This window comes from Somniosus microcephalus, chromosome 5 (genome assembly GCF_052327205.1).
Source record: "Somniosus microcephalus isolate GS21.2 chromosome 5, FLI_Smic_1.0, whole genome shotgun sequence".
Taxonomy (NCBI): Eukaryota; Metazoa; Chordata; class Chondrichthyes; order Squaliformes; family Somniosidae; genus Somniosus; species Somniosus microcephalus.
In genome coordinates, this window is record NC_140991.1 from 149,359,498 (window position 1) to 149,383,297 (window position 23,800).

At 50.5% G+C, this 23,800-nt stretch overlaps 1 protein-coding gene across 1 annotated transcript in view; it reads right to left on the reverse strand.

Annotated features, from left to right (window-relative positions):
* LOC147117396 (uncharacterized) overlaps positions 1-23,580 on the reverse strand; it is a 171,444-nt gene extending 147,864 nt beyond the window's left edge. The window contains exon 1 of the mRNA XM_085989362.1: positions 23,472-23,580. Within this exon, the coding sequence (XP_085845488.1) occupies positions 23,472-23,580 (109 nt within the window). The remainder of the gene's footprint in view (positions 1-23,471) is intronic.
* Positions 23,581-23,800: the final 220 nt, after the last annotated feature.

The window sequence follows — 23,800 nt, forward strand, 5'->3', positions numbered from 1 at the left end:
CTAGTACCAGCCCATTCCCTGGTCCCTTGGTGGTGGTGGGTCAACCTTCCCTGGGTAACCTCGCCGCCAGCGCCATGGGCGGGGACTTACGGGGGTGGTTTACAAGCTCAGTGGCATTGACTGGGAACGGGGAGAATGGGACCGCGCACGCCTTCAGGCTGGTATCCCACTTCATCCCCTCCCCGGCGTCTTGCCACTGCCAGTGGAAAATGATAGATATGCCTGCGGGGCAGACCCTCTCTGACCCCCACATACAGATATAAATCCCTTGATCCGGTTCCCACCACTTGTCCCAACACACACTTAATCCTCCGTGAGTCCCTGTAATCGTCTGGTGGGTATTGTTCCCCAACCGTTCCCACTCGATTGCAGGGTTTCTCATATCTTTGCTCAGCTTCCTGAGCCACCACCACCTATCCAGAGGAATGTGTCCCTTGCACGTTAAACATACACGCTTACATACGGTGACGCTGACCCTTGTGGCAATGACCCATACCCTAGGGCACAGGAGGGAGGCCTCCCCGTACGTGAACCCGGTCTGGCTGGAGTATTGAGACAAATTGGACCCCAGCCACCCTGGCCACCTTCCCCAGTGGACATAGACGGCGGTCTCCTCCATGTCCCATTCACCGCTCCTGTTGGTTGCTATAGGTGCTCTCTCCCCCGAGCACCCGTAGATGTGAGTCTTCCACATCGCCCCTCCTTCCAAGGCTCAGTCCTATCAGGCCGAGTAGGTTAATGCTCCCCTTCATCCCGAAAGTCTTTCTGCAACAGATACAAAAACATACAGCCAGGTCCCCAAGAGATTCTCTGGCTTGGGTGAAGCATAGTTGGGTCTCGCGACCTCGACTCAAATATACACACTCTTAGCAGATTACTACTTAATTAAAACTACCCATCACCTTACTTAACTTAAGCTAAAACACCCAAACTTATGCTAAATACCTAAACTTAACAATAACCAAAACTTAAGCTTACCTAAACTATGTACAACTGCTGCCCATCTCCGGGCGGCCAGGCTAATTCCTGGTTGGGCTGCTGTACACCGCTCCCTCCGGCGTGGCCGCACTGTCCTGCACTGTTGGTCCCCCGCCGCCCATGGCTGCCGGCTGGGGACCTCTGTCCTTTGACTTCCCCCTGACTCGGGAGGCTGTCCCTTTAAACTGAGGAGCTGGTGACCAGGGTTTCCTGGGTTGGGGCGTCCGTGGGGACCTTCTAGGGGCTTTGGCGGGTGGGGTTTTCTTGGCCGATGGTCCTTTAACCGGAACCGCTGTCCCCTCCGGTGCGGCCTGTGGGCTTACCACTACCACTGGCTGGGGATCTTCCCACTTAGGCTTGACCTCTCTCGGACCTGGGCTAGGGGCAGGTAACTCTTCGCAGCCTGTTGCTGTAGGCTGAGAGTCTCTGCCCCCAGGTTCCAAAACTGGGTCTGGGGCGGGGTCTTCGCCCTCAGGTCCCTCCTCCTCTATACTTGGGTTAGGGGCGGGGTCTTCACCCTCGGGTCCCTCCTCATCTGGATCCCAGAAGAGTGGGGGTGTCCCAATTGGTGGGCGGGATGGCCCCTCCCCATAAACAAGCCACAGCGCCTGCCCGTGCAGGTCTGTGAACTCGCTCCTGCTGCAGACTGAGGATTTTTATCCTCAGGCCCTACCCCAACTGGCTGTTTTCTCCTCTCAGGTAGAAACAGTTTGCACTGGTTAATATGGAACCATTTGGTACGCCGAGGCATCTTAACGGCTTATACCATGGGGCTTGCTTTGTCTACAATGCTGTAGGGCTCCATGTACGATGGTTCCAAACTTCCTACTCGGGCATAGTTCCTCACCATGACCTGATCTCCTACCTCCTACTCGTGCTGCTTACGGGGTTCAAGCAGCAATCGGTTACTCCAATGCTGTCTTCCCATGTTCCCGGCCGCCTGCTTGTGGACCTGCTTAAGGTGCTCAAACAGGTTTCGGGCGAACCTGTCCCGGTTTAGCTCCCTGAGCTGACCTTCTGTGAGCACCGGGGATAATACATGGGTGGGGGTCCGCATAACCCTGCCAGTCATCAGCTCGTACGGGGAGTACCCCGTGCTTTTCGACTGGCTGGCCCGGATCCCCATCAAAACCAACGGTAGGGCCTCGGCCCATTTACGGGGCGAGTCCACCGTCTCCTTCCTCAAGCTTTCTTTTAAGGTCCTATTCATTCTTTCCACAATCCCTGATGACTGTGGGTTGTGGGCCACGTGCCATTTCCCCTCGATGCCTAGCAGCATAAGGGTATTCTGCATCACCTGTCCGGTGAATTGGCTCCCTTGGTCGGTCTCCACATACTGTGGTAATCCCCACCGCGAGAACACTTCCCGGACCAGGATCCTGGCAGTACCCAGAGCTGTGGCTGTTCTGCAGGGGAAGGCTTCTACCCATTTGGTGAACACATCCACCAGGACTAGGCCGTGCTTATAGCCTCCCTGGGCGATGGGCAGGGGCCCGATGTAGTCGACCTGTATCGACTGCCATGGTCCCTCTACCCTCCTGATATGTCCCATAGGTACCTTCCTTTTGTGGGGGTCGGGGTTATTAGCAGCGCACACAAGACAGCCTGCACAGAACTTGCGGACATCTTCCCTGAGTCCCGGCCACCATCCCGCCTGTTCCACCCACTGCCAGGTGGTCTCAGGCCCGGGGTGTCCCACTCCTGGCCCCTCATGGGCCAGTTGAAGGAATTCCCTCCGGTGCTGCTGCTGCACAACCCACTGTTCCCCCCGGAACAGCATGCCCTCTTTGACGGAGAGGGTTGCTGTGCCGTACAGACCCTCTACCCCTTTTCCCTCAGTCACCGCACTGAAGACCGCCTTGAGGACGGGGTCTTGGGCTTGGGCCGTCTTAAGGTCTGGGCTAAAGCTATCCCTGCACTCGCTTGGGTCCTGTCCCTACCTCTGACTGCTGCCATGGGTCTGGACCCATACGGGTCCCAGAAAGTGCCTGTGCGGGCACCCTCCTTGGCGAGCAATTCAGCCTGCTGGTTGCCTTGACTGCGGGGTTCTGTGGAGGAATGGGCTTTCACCTTGTGAATGAAAACCTCCCCTTCCTCCCCCACTGCTGCTAGGATCTTTTCCAGCAGGGGTTTTACTGTGAGGGGTCTCCCGTCGGCAGAGGTGTATCCGCGGTGGGACCAGATGGCCAGGTACTCCATACACGAATTGCACGTAAACATGCTGTCCGAGCAAATCGTGTATGGGGTAGGGAAGGTTTCGGGGTGTGTAACGACGTACACTACCGCGGACAATTCAGCCTGCTGGGCGCTCATAAGTTCCACACCCCGTGAGATGCTCGGCAGCAGATACCGTGCTGGAACCGTCTACATAGATCTCGCGGCCCGTGGGATGTATCCCGGCCCGTAAACCTATGTTCACTTCCCAAACCCCTTCAATGGAACACCGGTGGGCTGTTCCAGGATATACCAGGTTGGCTGCGAGCTTTGGCTTGCAGAGACCCTTCACCCTGAGATCCATCTGTGAGAGGAGGAGGGTCCAGTGAGCAATGCGGGCACTACTCATTGTTCCATCCTTGATCCTCCCATCCAGAATCATCTGGGTGGGTGTGTGATGGGTGAGGAGGGTGATGGGAGAGGTGCCTGTGAAGATCAGTGATCTCTTCACAGCCCAATGTGTGGCCAAGAGGTGCCTCTCACAATTGGAGTAGCTCCTTTTCACATCTGGAGGAGTAGACCACTGGCCTTAGCCTGCCGTGCCGCTCTTGGAGCAGCACAGCACTCAGGCTTTCCCCGCTGGCTGCTACCTCCAGGAAAAAATCTTTCCCCCCATCTATGGCCCCTAAAGCTGGTGTGGTCTGCAAGTCTTTCTTGAGCCTGACGAATGCTGCCTGGCAACCCTCATCCCAAAGCCACTCCACTCTCTTGTGTAGGAGTCGGAGCAGAGGGGCTGCTGCGGCTGCATAGTCCTCAATAAAGTCCCTGCACTACCCGGTTAGCCCTAGAAACGACCTCACACCCATGCCTGTGTTGGGGACCGGTAACTCCTGTACCGCTTCCCTCATAGCCTTATCTATGGCCCTTTCTCCAGCGTGGACGGTCAGACCCAGGAATTTAACCTCCTGCTGGCCGAGCTGTGCTTTCTTTGGGTTTACCTTAAAACCTTTTTGCCCGAGCAGCTCCAGCAGTTCAGCCAATAGTGGGCCATGCTCCTTTCTTGAATCAGTGAACAGGAGCAGGTCATCCACATATTGGACCAACTGTCTGGGCTGGCTAAAATCCTTTAAACTGTTTGCCATGCACTGATGGAAAATGCTGGGGCTGTGTGGAAGCCCTGTGGCAAGCAGTTCCACGTGTACTGTTGCCCTTTAAATGTAAAGGCAAACTTGTACTTATCCTCCCTCCTTAAAGGGATGGTCCAAAACCCGTTGGAAATATCCAGCACTGTGAACGTGGTCGCGGACGCTGGGATACTTCCTATCAGGTTGGCAACTGCTGCTACCGTGGGTGCACAGGCTGGGATGTTACTATTGAGCACCCGATAGTCCACCGTGGCCCTCCAGGAATTGTCCGGCTTTCTAACCGGCCACAATGGAGAGTTTACGTGGGTGGCTATCGGTCTCAGAACTCCCTGCTATTCTAACGAGGACATGGTTGCTTCCATGTCTGTCTCCGCTTCCCTGGGGAAGTTATACTGTTTCTGTGGTTGGACCATGGGATCCCCGCCTACACCAACCTCAAACCCATTGACCCTCCCGCAGTCGTGTTTGTGTGTGGCAAATGTGGCTAGATGGGCACGCACAAATGCCTGGAACTCCTTTGGGGTGTTACTGGCCATAAGCTTGAGTTTACAACCCTCTTTAGGCTTCATGGTGCTTAGGGTCCCCTTCCCTTCCTTTCCTGGGGTTACTACTATCTCGCCGTCCTTTTCTTTACTTGCCCCCCATAGGCAATGGTTCCTCAAATCTACTAGGATCCCGTGGCCTACAATAAAGTCGGCTCCCAGGGCAACTCTTCCACCCTCCACTTCCCATTTCATCAGGACACAGGTCCACTTGGAGCTGAGCGGTCCTAACCGAATGGCGAGTGGGATGGATAACGAGCCAGCCTGTTCTTTGCCAGTGAACCCCTGAAATAAAGAATAGATTTGCCTTTCTAATCTAGGCTTTATTAACTTAAAAATCCTGTAGCACATCTTTCAATACCCAGTCCCAACTAAAGGCTGGAAAGAACTGAATTTAAAATGGCTACCACAAATCACATGACATCAACTACCAATGAGATCACAACATATATCCCAAGGCAGGACACAAACAACCAATCACAATACTTCTTACTAAACATAAAGAATAATCACCACATTCACCCCTCCTTTTAAAATATACTCCAACCTAAATAACCTTTACAAGTTATAATTAATTATTTACAACTAAAACTATGCACAGACAAAATAAAACTATTCAACATGACACAATACTAAGTGAGCAACAACAAATAGTAACATTGCACATAAGTATTAAATATCTCTCAACTAAAACAATATAATATAATATTTCAACAATTTTAAAACATTACTATCAATTTAAAAGTCCATTTTCAATCAGTCGACCGGATATCTTGTTCGTGTCGACCTTCTTAACCTTGGTGAAATTCCTTGCCCTCCCACACCAGGAGACACAGAAGTATCTTCTGCAGGAAGGCTATCCATATCCCGATTTTCAACAGTTTCCGGATTAGAAATCCCATCAGGAGGTAAACTGGGACGGTCATGAAAATCCATCGAAGGCTGACTAATAGAAGTATAATTATCTGCAGTCGGATTGGAAATATTCGTAGTATCTGTAACAGCATCCACATTATCTGAATCATGACTATTGTTAATATCCTCAGAAGAGGGCTGGCCACCACAAGGAGCCAAGTCTTTAATTGAAACGATACTTTCTTTCCCATCTTGGAATCGAATATGAGTATATTGGGAATTTGCCTCCAACAGCTCCACCTCCTCCACTAAAGGATCATATTTTGACAATCTAACATGGCGTCGAAGCAGCACAGGTCCCTGCATAGTAAGCCATGAAGGTACCGAATATCCCATAGTAGATCTCCGCGGATAGTTAAAGAGCCTTTCATGGGGGGTCACATTAGTAGCCGTTGAAAGCAATGGTCTAATGGAATGCAGGGCATCAGGCAGTACCATTTCCCACTGTGTATTCTTAAGGTTCCGGGATGTCAAAGCCAACATAACTGCCTTCCAGATCACCCCATTGTATCATTCGCACTGTCCATTACCCTGGGGATTACACGGGGTAGTTCTGCTAGTAGAAATTCCCCGACTCTGAAGGTATTCCTTCAACTGGGAAGACATAAAAGAACTTCCCTGATCCGAATGGATATACGCAGGCATCCCAAAGATGACAAAAAGTTGAGTCAGACATTTGATAACTGTAGCAGCTGATACATCTGCACAAGGAAAAGCAAAAGGGAACCTTGAAAACTCATCCACAACAGTAAATATATATCGGTTTTGAGTAGTTGAAGGAAGAGGCCCCTTAAAATCGACGCTCAAACATTCAAAAGGAGAAGTAGCCTTTATAAGATGAGCTCGTTGAGGCTTAAAAAAATTCAGTTTACACCGAGCACAGATAGAACATGATGAAGTCATCCACTTGACGTCTTCAACTGAAAAGGACAAATTCTTACTGCGTACGAAGTGTATCATCCTCGTAACCCCAGGATGGCATAAGGCATTGTGAAGATTAATAAGCGTATCTCCGTGAATCACAGAACAATAAGCCCTCAACAGCGCATCAGCAGCAACATTATCCTTCCCCGGACGATAAACTATATCAAAATGGTAACATGCCAACTCAATCCTCCACCTCATTATTTTATCATTCTTAATCTTTCCAAAATGTTTGACATCAAACATAAAGGACACAGACTTTTGATCAGTTACCAATGTAAAATGTCGCCCCGATAAATAATGTCTCCATTTACGCAGTGCTTCTACTATTGCATACGCCTCTTTCTCTATTGAAGAATGCCTTTTTTCACTATTGTTCAAGGTACGTGAGAAAAAGGCCACAGGTCTTCCATTTTGGTTCAGAGTAGCCCCAATTGCAAAATCAGAAGCGTCCGTCTCAATCACAAAAGGAACCTGCTCATCAATAGAATGCACAACTGCTCCAAGGATATCCTTTTTAAAATGATCAAAACACGTCCTGGCCTCCCATGATAGAGGATATGTCGTAACCCGAATAAGAGGCCGGATCTTCTGTGAAAAATTTGCAATCCAATTAGAATAGTAAGAAAACAGTCCAACAACTCGTTGCAAAGCCTTAGAATTAGTAGGACAGGGTAAATCAATCAATGGTCGCAGACGTTCTGGGTCTGGTTTAATCTTGTTTCCCGAGATAATATACCCCAGTAGATTTACCTCAGTGGTCGAAAAGGTACACTTCTCTTTATTGAAAGTTAAACTAACTTTTTCCGCAGCTTGAAGGAATCTTTCTAAATTAGAATCATGCTCCACCCTTGATTTGCCACACACCGTGATGTCATCTAAGTATGAAAAGGTGTCAGAGAGAGAGTTATCACTTATAAAAGCACCCATTGCCCGTTGAAAACAAGCAACACCATTAGTAACACCAAATGGTATTCGGCAAAACTGATACAGCTTTCCACCAGCCTCAAAGGCCGTATGTGGCTGATCCTTCTTAACAATAGGAATCTGATGATAAGCACTCTTTAGGTCAATAGTGCTAAAAACCTTATACTGAGATACTTTATTGATAAGCTCATCAATCTTAGGCAAAGGGTACGCATCTAATTGAGTATACCTATTAATAGTTTATGAATAGTCTATCACCATTCGTTTCTTATGTCTCTCGTTAGTCGTGACAACTACCTGTGCCCGCCAAGGCGAACAACTAGGTTCAATCATTCCTTCCAATAAGAGACGTTGAACTTCAGAATTAATAAATTCTCTATCCTGACTGCTATACCTTCTTGACTTGGTAGCAATTGGCTTACAATCCGGCATCAAATTGGAAAAAAGTGATAATGGAGAAATGGATAAAGAGGTTAATCCACAAATAGATAAAGGTGGCTTAGTCCCTCCAAATGAAAGATTGAGAGACTCGTGTAACTGAAGCACATCATGACCAATCAAAATATCCGCACAGAGATTAGGCAAAACAGATAGGGGTATATCAGTATACGTATTACCTAGAAGAATCAATTTCACAAGGCAACAACCAGCTACTTGTGAAGTGAGAGTCGTCTGAGCCATACACACCTGATAGGAAACAGGCGAAATTTTCAAATGCTTCTCCTTTGCAAACTGAAGACTTATAAAACTCTCGGTACTGCCCGTATCTATAAGGGCCTTCACTTCCAACCCATTAACTTGGGCCGTAACTATAGCTTTGTTTAGGCCATGAGCAAATGCAGCAGCAATTGATGCAATAAACGCCCTATCTAAAGGCTGAATAGTCACAGAGGAGGTAATTGAACCTGATGATTTACACACACGTGCGTAATGACCTCTCTTGCCGCATTTTCTACACACAGCCTCCCGAGCAGGACACTTCAGACGAGGGTGCCGGACGTTCCCACAAAAATAACACTTCTGAATCCTAGAGACAACAGCCGCTGAAGTAGAAACTGTTTCAGAATCTAGTAAAGCACTCTTATTAAGTCCACATAATTCCTTTTCATCCGGAACTGCCGAAACCACAGTCACAGGCCGATTAAAAAGAGCATAAGAATCCGAACTTCTCTGAGCCACATCCAATGTAGAAGCTTGCTCAAAAGCACTCTTAAGATCCAAAGTCTTATTTTCTAACAACCGCTGATGAATTGATCTAGAGAGTAATCCATTAATAAAAGCATCCCGTACCGATTCTTCCTTATATTCTTCAGCCGTCACGGCCTTATAATTACAGTTAACACTAAGGCACCGAAGTGCTTGTAAATAAGTATCCAAAGATTCTCCCACCTGCTGCCTACGGGCAGATAGAAGGTGACGTGCAAATACCTCATTCTTTGGTTTAACAAAAATCCTTTCCAATGTAGAAATAGCCACTTCGTAAGTTTTACAGTCCAAAATATACTTATACACATCCGGAGCAATGTAGTTGATCAGCATATTCAGCTTATTTAGAGACTCTTGATCCAACACGCCCAATAAGTTTTTAAATGTACAATACCAGTGTTTCCATTTATCATCCACTCCTGCAGAATTAGGGTCAGCATTGAATCGTTCTGGTTGAAGATATCGCTCCATTCTGACATAACGTTAATAAATTGAAATAAAGAATAGATTTGCCTTTCTAATCTAGGCTTTATTAACTTAAAAATCCTGTAGCACATCTTTCAACACCCAGTCCCAACTAAAGGCTGGAAGGAACTGAATTTAAGATGGCCACCACAAATGACATGACATCAACTACCAATGAGATTACAACATATATCCCAAGGCAGGAAACAAACAACCAATCACAATACTTCTTACTAAACATAAAGAATAATCACCACAACCCCGACAGACTGTATGGGACCCCATTAGAGAGAGGTGAGGTGGTGGGGTTATCTGAATAGACCACGTTGCATGATGCCCCCGAGTCCAACAGATAGGTCCCCTTCACCCTTTCCACCTCCATCTCCATGAGGGGTCTTTTCCATTCATTGTACCAGAGAGAACACAGGTAAACAGGCTGCGCTGGCTCTAGTCAGGGCTGTGGGTTGGATGGGGCTGATGGTGTGAGAGCACCTATAGCGGCTGCTACTTTCCTGTGGCCAGTCAATAAGGACCTCAAGGTGTCCAAAAATGACTCGACCGCTGCGGGAGGGATTCCCGCCTCTGCCCTTTGGGCTGGGGCCGTGGAATTCTTTCCCTGTTGTCTTTCCAGGGGTTTGTGCACTCCTTCCACCAATGACCATCCTTCCCACACCCGTAACAATTCGTCTTTGTGTTGGGGGGGTTATTCCCTTCCTGGTGCCACACTTTCCTACCCGGTCCGGGTTTTACCTCATGCACCTTCCCCTTGGGTGAGTGTGCATCGGTTCCCCTACCGTTTTTATAGGCTAGAGTCAACTGTCTAATCACCATAAGTTCGGTGGTCTGGGGGTTCTTGGGGTCGAACCAGACTTCTGCCTTGGCCCGGACCTGTGGAAAGCTGTTCGCCACCAGGCAACAGAGCCAATGGGCCAGGGGATCCCCGTTCAGGAACACCCGGTTCGGTGTCCCCGGACAGGCCCTCCGGTACACTGGCCATAACCGGTCCGCGAAAGCCTGTGGGGTTTCCCCTGCGAGCTGGACCGTCTTATCCACACGGGAGAAATGACTTCCTTCATTCATCCCCATAGCCTCTAGAACCCCATCCCTGAGCTACTCATACCCGCTCTGCCCCATCTTACACTCGTCAGAGAGGGTTTGGAGGAGACTACTCTCCAGGGAGAATAGCAGCATTTTGGTCTGCTCAGCATCATCACAGTCATTGACGCTGGCTGCCTGCTCTACTTCCCTGACTTGGATCGAGGGGTCTCCCTTTTTGGAGAGCTTTGGGATATGGTTCACCATAGCCCTAAGCTGTTGGGTGCTATAGGGTAATACGAACTGGTTTTGGAGGGGTCTCTCATCATCGCCATTGACGGGTGGGCCGAACCTCCGATGCCGTGCTGGGCACATCGGTCCCGGCTCCGACCTCTCTGGCGGGGGTTTCTCCACCTCCTCTTCCACCTCTGGCTCCACCGCCCCTTGCTGCCAAACCTCGCTGAAACTTGGTGCTATGGGTGGTGGTCGTGAGACCTCCTGTCCCTCAACCGGACCCGTCCCTGGGCACCACCGGTGATGTTTGAACTGTCCTCCTCTCGTTCCCCATAAAATCTGCCTGACCTGCCTTCGGGCTTATAAGGCATACCATGCCTTTTGCCTTCCTGAGGGCCCGGCTCAGACATCCTATCCTCTGCTTGCAGGGGCCGTGGTCTGCCTCCTCAAACCCCTGTTCGCTCCCTAGCTTATAAGCTGCCTTTACCTCCTGTACTTTCTCTTCCTGTTCCCTAACTTGCCTTGCCAAGCGGGCGTTCTTTTCCCGCAACCTTAACTCATTTCCCTTGGCTTCGGTGACTTGGCACTGTAGGTATTCCAACTGGGCCTTGTGTTCTCCCGTTAAATACAACCTCTTCTGATTCAAGGCCTGCAATGCTACCATTAACTTCTCCCCTGCTAGAGCCTTATCCTGGATTTCCAGGGCTGACTCCTTTAGCTCAGCTGCCTGTGCTGCAATGAGCCTGTCCAAAAGCTGGACCTGCTTTTTGAAACACATCAGCCAGGCTGCCTTCTCTAAGGACTTCTTGTGTTCCTTTCCCTCTGTCCACTTAGCTGCTGCATCTACCGGACACCCAGCACTTAACAGAGTGGTGATCCACTTCTTCGTGATATTCACCTTGCTAAACACATAATCAGAAATCCTTTCCTCCATCATGGTTTGCTCATCCGAACCATTGTCTACTGTATCGCAACCCTGTGGCCGGTGTCCTGCTGCGGTCGCCATTTTCTGTAGGGGGTGGCGTGAGCTCAGTCAGTTATGTCCCTGACTGCCTGTGAGTGGTTCGAATCACTCCCACACCCCTGGGTTCTCGACACCAGACTTAGGTACAGGCGGCGATACAGAAGACGAGTAGACAAGCGGTTTGGTGTAAGAAAACCAAGATTTTATTAAAACAGAAATAAAAATTACAAATACTGAAAAGTCACTATGTAGTTACAGGCTTATCAAAAGAATATACTCAAATGGGAATGGGGAACACACGGCACATCAAGGGAACAACACACATTAATAAAACCCTTTAACCCTTATCCCACCTATAATACCTAACTAGATTAAGCTAAGAGGGGCCAGGAATTTGTGCTCACCAAGTCAAAATCTGCTGAGTTATAACGGTTGTTGGGTTTGGGGTTCGTTCTTAGTGCTCTCTGGGGCCTGCCGTCATCACGTGGTCTCAGTGCACTGCAAGGGTGTCGTCCCGGTAAAGTGCCCTGAGATTAAAGCCTTTGCTTGGGTATTTTACCTCGCAGGGATGATGGTTCTTCTTCATCGGGTGGCGGTTGAATTTTGCATGAAGATAGTCACATATACGCTGGATTGAAGGCCCGATTATTTGAAGCGTTCTTCAATCTTCTTCCAAATCATCTCATCTCAATTCATCTCATCTCGTCTCGTCTCATCCGGCCTGGTCTGCCCGTGTTCGCCTGGTGCTGTGCCGGGCGTCCCTGATGGATTTGGGGAAGACACGGGCAGTAGCCAGGTATCAAGCGCAGGAGGAAGAGAGAGAGCAACGTGGCTACCAATAGGCCTATAATTATACTCCTGTTGAAAACCCTTATCTGCACGCCAAATCAGGTCAGTCTATTGTCCAAATTTTGGTGGGCTGTTTTAAATGATTATACCAATCTAAGTTAACTGGCTTTAGATAGCCGTTTATCACACCTGATGGCCCCGATGTCCGGGTTGTATTGTCATTAATGCATTTTAATCTGCCTGTCCAGCCTTGGTGGCTCCCTTGAGCTGTTTCCGATTATTTATGCGGACAAACTAATGGCCTTATGCTTAGGCCTAACTGGGCTGATCTGTTTCGATCTGACGCAATGCATATTCAATGTTTGCCTAGCTGTCTGGCTTTTCAAACACAAAGGCCTAGAAATTCATTGTAGCCACTTTTGGGACGTTAAAGTTGGGCGGCCGCTAAAGTTTGCGCCCGCCGCCAAATCGAGGCCACTTCTGCAATATTCATTAGCTTCGCCCTAAGAGTTTGCTCGAGCGCTAAAACTGGTGCTGGACGCCTCTCTTTAGGCGCTAAGCCAGAGGTGCTGAGCGAGAGCGCCCAGGCCAGGTGCAGCGCAGGTGCGGCCATCTCGTGATTGACAGCAGAAACCCTGGCGCCGGCCAGCTCTTAAGGGGGAAGGGTCGACTTTGTCTGCTGCCACGCCCTGGATAGTGGAGCCCTCCAGCTAGGCCTGAACACTGCTGCTGGACCCAAATAGCGCCTGAAGCCATGCAGAGGGCCCGTGAACGAGCGCAGCGCTTCTCAGAGCGTGATCTGAGTGTGCTGGTTGGTGGTGTGGAGAAGAGGCGCCATATTTTGTACCCGGACAATGGCAGGAAGGCGCCGGTCCGCGCCTACCGGAGAGCCTGGAGGCATGTCGCCAGCAAGGTGTCAGCCAACAGCGAGGTCCCCAGGACCGGTGTCCAATGCCGCAAAAAGTTTAATGACCTCACGCGGATTGTCAGGGTGAGTACCCTTTCCAGTGACCTCCTCATCCTTGCATGTGCACCTCACATTATGGGCAAAGGGACCTGAAAGCTCTAATGGCCAGCCCTCATCCAGCAGCTATGGGACAGGCATGAACATCAATTGCACATTCTGCACTTAACACACTGGCCAAGCTATTCCACCATGGGAGGCAGTGCACACAAGATCAGGGCGACACACTGGCCAGGCTATTCCACCATGGGAGGCAGTGCACACAAGATCAGGGCGACACACTGGCCAGGCTATTCCACCATGGGAGGCAGTGCACACAAGATCAGGGCGACACACTGTACTTAGAGGCCGTCCTTTCTCTTGCAGGCCAAGCTGGCCAATAACAAGAAGAGCCGCACTGCGACCGGGGGAGGCCGACCCCAGATCCAGCCGCTCACCGAGCTGCAACATCGCGTGGAGCGCATCATGGGTGCCCGGGTGATTGGCCCCGTTGCATGTGGAGATGCCGACCCTGTTCTGGGCACCAATGGTAAGGACATCAACGTTTGGACCTCTCTCGTCCCACTTGTGCATCAGATCTACATCCTTTGCCACTGTCCGACCAATGCGCTGAATGCCACCACTCATGCATCCCTCGCTGACGCCCTCTCCTCACTCTAAAGCTACTCTTGTGCCTTCCTGCTTTCAGATGGTGAGGAGGAGGTCCCTGAACTTGCCAGTGACAGCCCCTCAGAGGAGGAGGAGGAGCAAGAGGAAGGCGGCCCATCAGGGGAACCCTCAGCCGTGGCAACCCATGCCAATGTAGGGGACACGTCTTCCCTGGAGGGGAGCGTCGTGGAAGTGCCGGAGGGGAGGGGAGCTCATGGGACCTGCGGCCTGCAGAAACATGGGAGGGGGGTGCCAGCTCGGCGGCCTTCTCCCCAGAGGGGGGAAGGGTCGGAGGGGAGTCCAATTGCTGGGCCCAGTGGCCTCCAGCAATGCAGGAAGGGTCGGCCAGCTCGGCGGCCTTCTCCCCAGAGGGAGAGTCTGGCCTCCAGTCCGGAGATGGTCTTCACCGAGGAGATGGAACGCCTCGAGGACTTGTCCGCGGACTCGGAGCGCCGGCACACGGAGCTCATGGGGGTAGTGGCACGGTTGCCTGAGGCCATCGAGTCCCTCTCTCGGAGTGTCACCGACGTTGGGGCCTCACAGGCCATCAGTTTGGCGGAATTCGGGGCAGAGCAGGCAGCGAGTCGGGCGGCATTCGGGGCAGATCAGGCAGCGAGTCGTGCGGCATTCGGGGCAGCTCAGGCAGCGAGTGGGCAGCTGATCAGTGGTGCCGTGCAGTCACTGGGTGCTCTGATGAGGTCACTGAACAGATCAACACGGGCACTCACTGCTGCTACACTCGCTGTGTCAGCCAGGCATCGCCAGGGCACCCGGCGCGCTGCAGCAGCACAGCGGTCTGTCCCTCGGCAGATTGGTGCGCATGCTGCAGTGCTGGCCCGGGCGAATGCCAGTGTCTCAGGCGACCAGCGAGCGCCTGCCATCCGCCAGCTTGCCCCCATTCCTCCAGCCGCCACTGCCGCTCCCCCAGTGGAGCTGCCAGGAGCTGCTGCAGCGACTGATGCTGGCCAGCCACAGCTGCAGCATTCAACAGCCGCCCGCTCGACGGCCAGACCTCGACTAGGCCGACCCCCAAGGGCATCTGCCGTCACGACATGTGCCCCTCTGGAGCCTGCCCCCAGCCTTGCAGCAGCCAATGGCCTTACTTTGAGGAGGAGCAGCAGGGCGGGCAGGGGCCACACAAAGATGGCCAAGGCATCGCCCTAGCGGGCCAAAAAGTCGAATGTGTGGCCAGTTGTGTTTGTTTTTTGAGGCCGAGAATTGGATGTTTGTTTTTTGAGGCCGAGAATTGGATGTTTGTTTTTTGAAGGCCGAGGATGTGATGTTTGTATTTTACGAAGTCCGAGGATGACGGCCATTTTAGTTGCACTGTTTTGTTAATCCTCTCCAGGTTGTGGGAGCGAGTAATGTGTTTGAGTGTTTTTTGGGGGTTTCGTCTGTTTTTGGTTTTCATGTGGGAAGGGCCCTGAGTTTGCACAATAAAGCATTTTATTTATTAACATTGTCCATGTTTGATCTTTGAAGTGTTTGTTGCCTTAACCGGCTGAGGGCTTGCGGAGCGGCTGCAATCATGTTCTTTCATTGGCACAAGCCATTCCCTGACAGGGGGCCTAGAAGTGATGTTCAATAAGCCGCCGACGGGCGGCCCTTGGACCTTGTGCCTCCCTCCTGGGCTGGCACTCCTCGTCCTGCTCCTCCTCATGCTCCTCCTGCTCCTCCTCCTGAGGTGGTGGTCCATCGTGAGGTGGCAGTGCCTGAGTCCTGCAGATAGCCAGGTTGTGCAGCATGCAGCAAACGACGACGAATTGGGAGACTCGGTCCTGCGAATACTGGAGGGCTCCCCCGGAGCGATTGAGACAGCGGAACCGTTGCTTGAGGACGCCGATTGTTTGTTCTATGATGTTCCTAGTCGCTTGATGGCTCTCGTTGTATGCCCCTTCAGCAGGGGTCGTGGGCGCGCGGAGCGGGGTCATGAGCCAGGTACACAAAGGATAGCCTTTGTCCCCGATAAACCATCCTCTTGGGGGAGGCTGTGCCTGGAACATGTCAGCCACAGTTGTCTGTCGCAGGATAAAGGCATTGTGGCTGCTGCCTGGAAAGCGGGCATTGACAGCTAGGATGCACTGCCTGTGGTCACACACCAGCTGTACGTTGAGGGAATGGTAGCCCTTCCGGTTGTGGTAATCCTCGGCATGCTCCAGAGGTGCCCGCAAAGCCACATGCATGCAGTCAATGGCGCCCTGCACCATGGGGAAGCCCGCTATTCTTGCAAATCCCACTGCACGCTGCTGCTGCTTGTCCAGGGTCATGGGGAAGGAGATGAATTGATGTCTCCTTCTGAAAAGGGCTTCGGTCACCTGGCGGATGCAGCAATGCACGGCGAACTGGGAGATGTTAGCGATGTCCCCAGCAGCGGATTGGAAGGAGCCGGTGGCATAGAAGTTGAGAGCCACCGTCACCTTCACTGCCACCGACAGAGACGTCCTGCGCATCAGCTGTGGCTGCAGATCTCTCTGAAGCAGCTGGCAGATGTCTGCAACCACCTCCCTTCTGAATCGTAGCCTCCTTACACACATCGCGGCAGACATGGTCAGATAGGAGGACTGCTGGCGGTATACCCTGGGTGGGTAAGGCCTCAGTTGGCGACGCCTGTTGCCCCCTCTGTGTCTAGCCAGGGCTGCCACTCACTCACGGCGTCTGTAAGCCCTTCTGGCATAATGCTGAAAGTCAGCGTTGGCACCCAATGCAGCCCCCATTATATGCTGGCAAACAATGAGCTCTCAATGAAGCCAAAGATAATTGCTAAGCTCTGGCCTGAGCCAAAAATACCTGCCCTAGTGTTGGTCCAAACCAGTAAGCTCTCCTCCTTGCTCTCTCTCCAAAAAACCGTTGCACAAGAGTGAATGCTGCAAAATGGCTGGCCTTTATAGTGCAGGGTAAGTGCCCTTTAATTAGCGCTCCCCGCGGCCCGCCTCGGCTGTGTACCGTTCCACTTCACAGTCGTTAGGGCCGCCCGGCGCACAATGGGCCGGCGCGAGTGAAGTTCCGGTTCGGGGCGCACAAAGGGCGTTGCACTAGAAAATGACGTCTTGATCTGCGCGCGCAGCAGGGCGCGCGCTAAGACTTTGCGCCGGCGCTAAATGTGTACTGAAGTTGGGGCGAGGCGCAGATTGCGCTGCGCCCGGGCGCTAAGCGCCTAGCGCTCGAGATCTACTCCTCCTAAGGCGCTAACGGCTGGCGCGCCCAACTGAATTTCTAGGCCAAAGTCCTTTTCACAGAAATGCATTTTAAGTTTCAATTTCCCAAAGCTGCCTGCTTGTGCTGCAGAGTCCATGCTTTTAAAATTGCATAGGCTTTTGGTCACAAGGATTGGACGCCTTCTTTTGGCTACCCTTTTTTAAATTGTCCATACAGGGCCCCTTTTATTAATAACCTTGGGGGCATGTGGGAATTTTGAGAACCTTACAGACCAGAGTCCACACCCAAGTGAGATGGGCATCTCAACCCCTGCACAGCCGCAGGAGCAGCAGACTGTTGATGAGCCCTCACAGGCTCGCCACCCCAGAGGACGCCCGCCAAAGGTGTCGAGACAGGAGCAGCAGCAAAGTTAGCAAGGGGCATACAGATCTGCTGAAGCCAAAGAGGAGGCACCATGTAGGAGCACGTGTAAGAGGAAAATTCTGCACAAATAGTCACAAGGGTAGTCACTTGGGTGCAATTTTGTGTTTATTGTAAAAATGCCATCACTTCATTATTGTACATAAAAATTCTGATGGCAAATGTTGCAGTTGTGGCGTCTCTCATTTCGCTATTGGGACTTCCACATTGAGGGCTTAGGAATACTTGCAACTGTCAGTATGGTGGTCACAGTGATAGGAATCCTCTGGATCTTGGCCATTGTCAATGCTCTGGTAAGAAGCTGCGAGGCAAAAGTGTTTGATTGAGCAAATCTGGCCAGGATGAATGCTTTCCTTGCATCACGGGCAGGAATGTTCTCACCTAATGCTGCCGCTGGTTGATGGGCCTCTGCAGGATGTTCGTTTTCCCACTCCTCCTCCACCTCCTCTTCCTCCTGCTCCTCCTGCTCCTCCTCCTCATCTGAGGAGGATATGTGAGGAACCACTTGGTCCTCAGGAATCTGCAAGCCACGACGCTGTGCCATGTTGTGAAGTGCAGAGCAAACCACGATGATTCTGGAGACCCTGGCTGCTGAGTACTGCAGGGCTCCACCTGATCTATCCAGGCATCTGGAGCGCATCTTCAGCAAACTGATGGTTTGCTCGATTATGGCTCTGGTGGACATGTGGCTGGAGTTGTAGTTCTCCTCAGCTTCGTTGGATGGTCTCCACAACGGCGTCATTAGCCACGTCCTCAGGGGATAGCCCTTGTTACCACGTAGCCATCCGTTAAGTTGGTCTGGCGGACTGAAGAGCAGAGGCACACTAGACTGGTGCAGTATGAAGGAGTCATAGCAACTGCCAGGTTACTTGGCACAAACATGCAAAATCTTCTTCTTGTGGTCACACACCTGCTGAACGTTAAGGGAGTGGAAGCCCTTGCGGTTGACAACAATATCTGGATTGTGATGGGGTGCCTTAAGGGCCACATGTGTGCCATCAACAGCACCCTGCACCCTTGGAAAGCCTGCCAGATGAACTAATCCAACCACTCGCGCTGTGACACGTGCACAATCCTTGGTGAAATGGATGTGATTATGCGTGAGGGCAAAGAGGGCATTGGTTACCTGCATTATGCAAGTGTGTGCGGCCACCTGGGAGATGCCGCTGATGTCTGCTGCTGATCCCTGGAATGAGCCTGAGGCAAAAAAGTTGAGTGCGGTGGTGACTTTGATGGCCTCTGGTAATACTTGTCCACCTGGTCCTCTGGGCAGCAGGTGTTGCTGTAGCATTGCGCACATGTCAGTCACTACCTCTCACGAAAGTTGGAGCCGCCTTTGGCACTGCTGCTCAGACATGTTGAGATAGCTGCTCCTGTGTCTGTACACCCTGTTTGGGGGGTATGTCCTGCGCCGACGGGCTTCCAGGCGCTGGCCCCTTCTGGCCTGTGCAGCTTCAGGTGGGTGAGCAGCAGCCTGGTGCTACTGCTGCTGCTAATGTTGTTGGTGCTGCTGTTGTTCCTGGTTCTGCTGGTGCCGCGGCTGGTGCTTAAGCTCCTCTAATGCCCAGGTGGGAAGGAAATAAATGGTTCCCATGCTTCTGGTATATGCCTCAGTTGAGGAAGCGCTGAGTGAAGTTGGCGAGAGGGGTTTCCCAGGAGGTCACACTGGAGATGGGTGTCAGGCTCCAGCCTTCCACAGGTGTGGTTAAGCCTTCTAAAAGTTGCCCCAGACCTGAGACCACTAAGTCCTGCCACCTGCAAATCATGGCTGTTCAAATCTCCTCTTTAATGGTTGACCTGCAGTTGATAGTCAGCAATCCAGTAGTGCCCCCGTCAGGTTTCACCATCATGTTTCCCACCAGGCGTGTTTCACGTGGGAAAAGGGTTAAAATCCCAAGGGCCTTTCAAAATAGGATTATAGATGCCATTTAGTGCTTGTTAAGGGCCTTAACGACCAATCCCACCTGTTGGATGCGGGACGGAGTCAGGACCATCAGACACGATTGAGTTAAAATTGCTCGGAGTCGGGAACCAGGCGGTGGGGGCGGGGGGGGTGGGTCCCGCATGCCAGTTTTTGCGATTTTAACCCCCCGCACGCCTCCAAGCCCGCCTCACTGGCTCAATGAAAATCCTGCCCAATGCATCAAATTCCCTCGTCTAGATCATTAATATATATTGTGAATAACTGGGGTCCTAGCACCGATCCCTGCGGTACCCCACTAGTCACTGCCTGCCACTCAGAAAAAGACCCGTTTATTCCAAATCTTTGCTTCCTGTCTGCCAAAGAGTTCTCTATCCAAGTCAGTACCTTACCCCCAATCCCATGTGCTTTAACTTTGCATGCTAATCTCTTATGCGGGACCTTATCGAAAGCCTTCTGAAAGTCCAAATACACCACATCCACTGGTTCTCCCTTATCTATTCTACCAGTTACATCCACAAAAAATTCCAGTAGATTAGTCAAGCATGATTTACCTTTTGTAAATCCATATTGACTTTGTCCGATCCTGTCATTGTTTTCCAAGTGCTCTGCTATTACATCTTTTATAATGAACTCTAGCATTTTCCCCACTACCGATGTCAGGCTTACCAGTCTATATTTCCCCGTTTTCTCTCTATCACCTTTTTTAAATAGTAGGTTTACATTAGCTATCCTCCAATCTATGGGAACTGTTCCTTTATACTCTCTCAATTTGGTCCTCAGAATCTGACCACGATCAGCTCCAAATACCAGCATCAACAGGCACACCAGCAGCATCAACACCAACCTTCTCCACAATCACCTGATGCTGCACAGGACAGAGGGCATCAGCACCCGACAACATTGCTGCCCGGGAGGACAGGGATGGCCTCACCATGGCCACATTTACTTCACTTGATGCTGCACACCCTGGCTGCCACATGATGTGCCAGGTTGGCACCACCCCACACCAACACCATAAAGCATCCCTATAATGCCCAAGCCATTCCTTTCACACTCATCAGCATTGCAGGGGGTTCCATTATGTCTCACCATTTATGGCAACCCACTAAGCCACTTCCAAAGGTGCACACAAATCTGTCCAAGAAAATAAAGATTTCAATGTTTGACAGCACATTAACCGAAACTTCACATTGTAAGGTTCACAAAATTTCGGCAGCCCCTGAAGATTATTTGATTAAAGAAAACCTGGTTGAAATGTACTTTAAAAACCCAGGACATCAAAGATGGCTGTAGCCAGCCCTGTGGCAAAAGAGAAAGACAGCCTGTATGAATATGAAAGGGGGATCTCCCAGCACTGGCTGATGAAAGGATTGGAAAAAAAACAGCTTCTGAGTACTTAAGTACTTGAAGCTGTCAATCAACTGCGGTTAGGAAGTTTCAACACGGAACAAAGGACTCTGTTTACACAAGCCCTCAGCAGTGTTGACTCAAGGGCTTAAGTGGTTGCTGTCAATCAAGTTGCAGTTGGGCTGTAAACCACAGGACAAAGGATTGTTTACACAAGCACTCAAGTGCTGTTTACCTAGCACTCAAGAAACCAGCAGGACATTTCAAACAGGGACAGCTCCATTCACAAACCAGTTAAACGAATGGGAAATGCATTATAGCCGCATTCAAACCCATTACGGTCAATGGGGCCAGATCGGTCCCTTTTGTGTAACCCAGATACGTCCAGATTTGGGCGTTAAGATAAGGGCTCCCAATGGGGTATAAAGGCAGGCCCTCAGGAAGCCACACTCTCTCTCTCTCTACTGCCTCACCTCCAGTGCCCTGCCTCCAAGAGGATCGTCACAGCCCGCCCAAAGAAGTGGAATACCCGCAGTTACTTTTGAATTACTGGGGTATCTCTACTTCGGGCGGTGAACAATCCAAGGCAGACCGCAGGGCATGGAGCAGGCGTTTCAACATCGTAGACTGGTGAGCATAAACTTTCTGGCCCATTACAAGGCAACCTAGATAGGTATAAGGGGTGGGAACTAAAGGGGGATTTTGTTAAATTGTCATTTTAGTCAATTTTCCCTCGATGTGTCCGTCTTTTCTCCTCCCCATTAAGTAAAAGTGTGCTGTGTTCATAATTATTTTCACTGTATAGCGATTTATTCTTTATTTCAATAAAACATTGGTTTTCTTTGCACCAAACCACTGGTCTCGTTTTGTCTATATCGCTACTGAAATAGATCCGGCGGTCAGAACCAAAGGGGAAGTGATTCGAACTGCATGGGGCTGGAACAGCTCAGACACACGGCTGACTGACCAGGCAAAAACCCCAAACCAGAACCCCTTACAACATGAACATTGGCTATATAACACAAGTGCCTACCCTTGTGTGTTGTTAGTTGGTATGATTGCACTAGGATGAGGGTGAGTGTGAGGGGTGTTAGTGAGATGGGGAAGTGATAATATAGATAGAGGGGGATGGGTGGAGGTGCAAGGTAAATTGGTGTGAGTAAGGATGTGCAGGAGTAGGGTAGGGAAGGCAGAGTGATGGGGATGTGATGAGTGGCACAGCAGGATGAGGTTGAGTGTGGCTTGGGAGTAATGTTTTGTGATCTACTGAAATCATTGAAAGGTTTGTGCCACTGCAGCCTGGTCCTCCTGACAACATTCCTGCTTGTGCCCTCCTATTCAATGTGCAACCAGGCTGCGTGGATCTCCTGGGGAGGTCTCTTCCGCCCATCGGCAGGGAAGAGAACCTCCCTGCATGCTGAGACTCCCTCCATAAGCATATGGAGAGAGTCATGAGAGAGCCAGGGTGCAGCCGTGCACCTCTGTGCAGTGCTTGTCAGTGTTTGCAGCACCTCAATGCTGTAGAACACTGATAGCACAAATGTCAAAGTAAATTTGCGCATGGTCCCTTTAAAGAAACCAGCTGATGACACCTCATAAATGACGCCATCAGACCCACTTCTTTCAATTGGCCAGGAAACTTGCTGGGTGGGCTTAATAAACCCAATCGGGGAACGTCATGCCGGAAGCCGGGATGGAGCCAGCAGCAGGGCTGAGAGCCGCCACCGACGCCGCCCGCTGAGGTAGGGAAATTTGCAGCCGTAATTCTTAATATTACTCTCAAAGTAGTGTTCAGATTTTGTAATGCTAAGAATGAGTTGTTTACTCTCCCCTCACTGGGTGAGCCAGACATGGACAAGAGATCCAAAAGTATCAATACCCACACATGTTCCAAGACATGCTTTAAAAGCAAATACCAATTTTGAAGAAATTCAAGTTGAACCAAAATGCACACGACAATGCAAAATCGTCAAGCAGAAACTGATAGCCAAGTTCCGCACTCATGAGGATGGCCTCAACCGCGATCTTGGGTTCATGTCACGCTACATGTAACCCCACCTGACGTAGGGTCACCCAGACTCGAGCCATCGTTGGCTTGTTCTCTATACACAGATGCGGCCGGACCTGCTGTGATTTCCAGCAAAAAAAAAATAATGTTTTTTTGTCTGTTTTTTGTTTTTCATACAGACCCCAGCATCTGCAACACTTGAACTCTTGTGACCCCACCTCATTGTACGTTGATGTAATGTTTTCCTGACTAACCTGTTTAGACACCATTCACACCTTTGATCGCTGTGATTATCTCTCTGCCGAGGTGTGATAAATGGCAGTTAGAAAGATTACCTGTAATCATCTGGCATTATTCTCTGACTATATAAGCTGTGTCTTTATGCATCTCTCCACTTCACCTGATGAAGGAGCAGCGCTCCGAAAGCTTGTGATTTCAAATAAAACTGTTGGACTATAACCTGGTGTTGTGCGACAGCTTTCAATTCAGTCACCCGTGATATATCTCTCCCAATTGTCATATCCTTTGACTCCATGGAAAATACGGCAGAGGCTGAAAACAGGTATACCAAGGTGCATGCTTCAAACACCATAATCATAAAGCACACCATTGGCCTATTGATGCAGTGCTTCAGATGCTTGGACAGCCCTCTAGGTGTCCTGTGGTGCAGCCTGGCTAAGCTGTCAAAGATTGTGCTATAATCTTCTGCTCAAAGTACAACTTTACCTTGCAAAGAAGCATCTTCATGGAAGCTGCAGAGGAGGATGAAACTCAGCTGCAGCATATGCAGCTGCAGCAAGAGGACCAGAAGGTAGAGGAAGCTGTAAAGCACCATTTTTCAAAATCCCATAGAGAAGGTAAATGCAGAACCAACATTACCACCAGAAGCTTCATGTTCATGTTAAAGGGGGAAAGAGGTACTTTGATTTTTCAGTTCCAATGGATATTCTGTGTTTTGTTGCAGCATTCATAGACTTCCTTCCTTGATGGTGTGTCCCTTTCACTGCTTCTATTTTAATTAGGCAGAGGAGTGATCGAGCATGGTTAAAATGAAC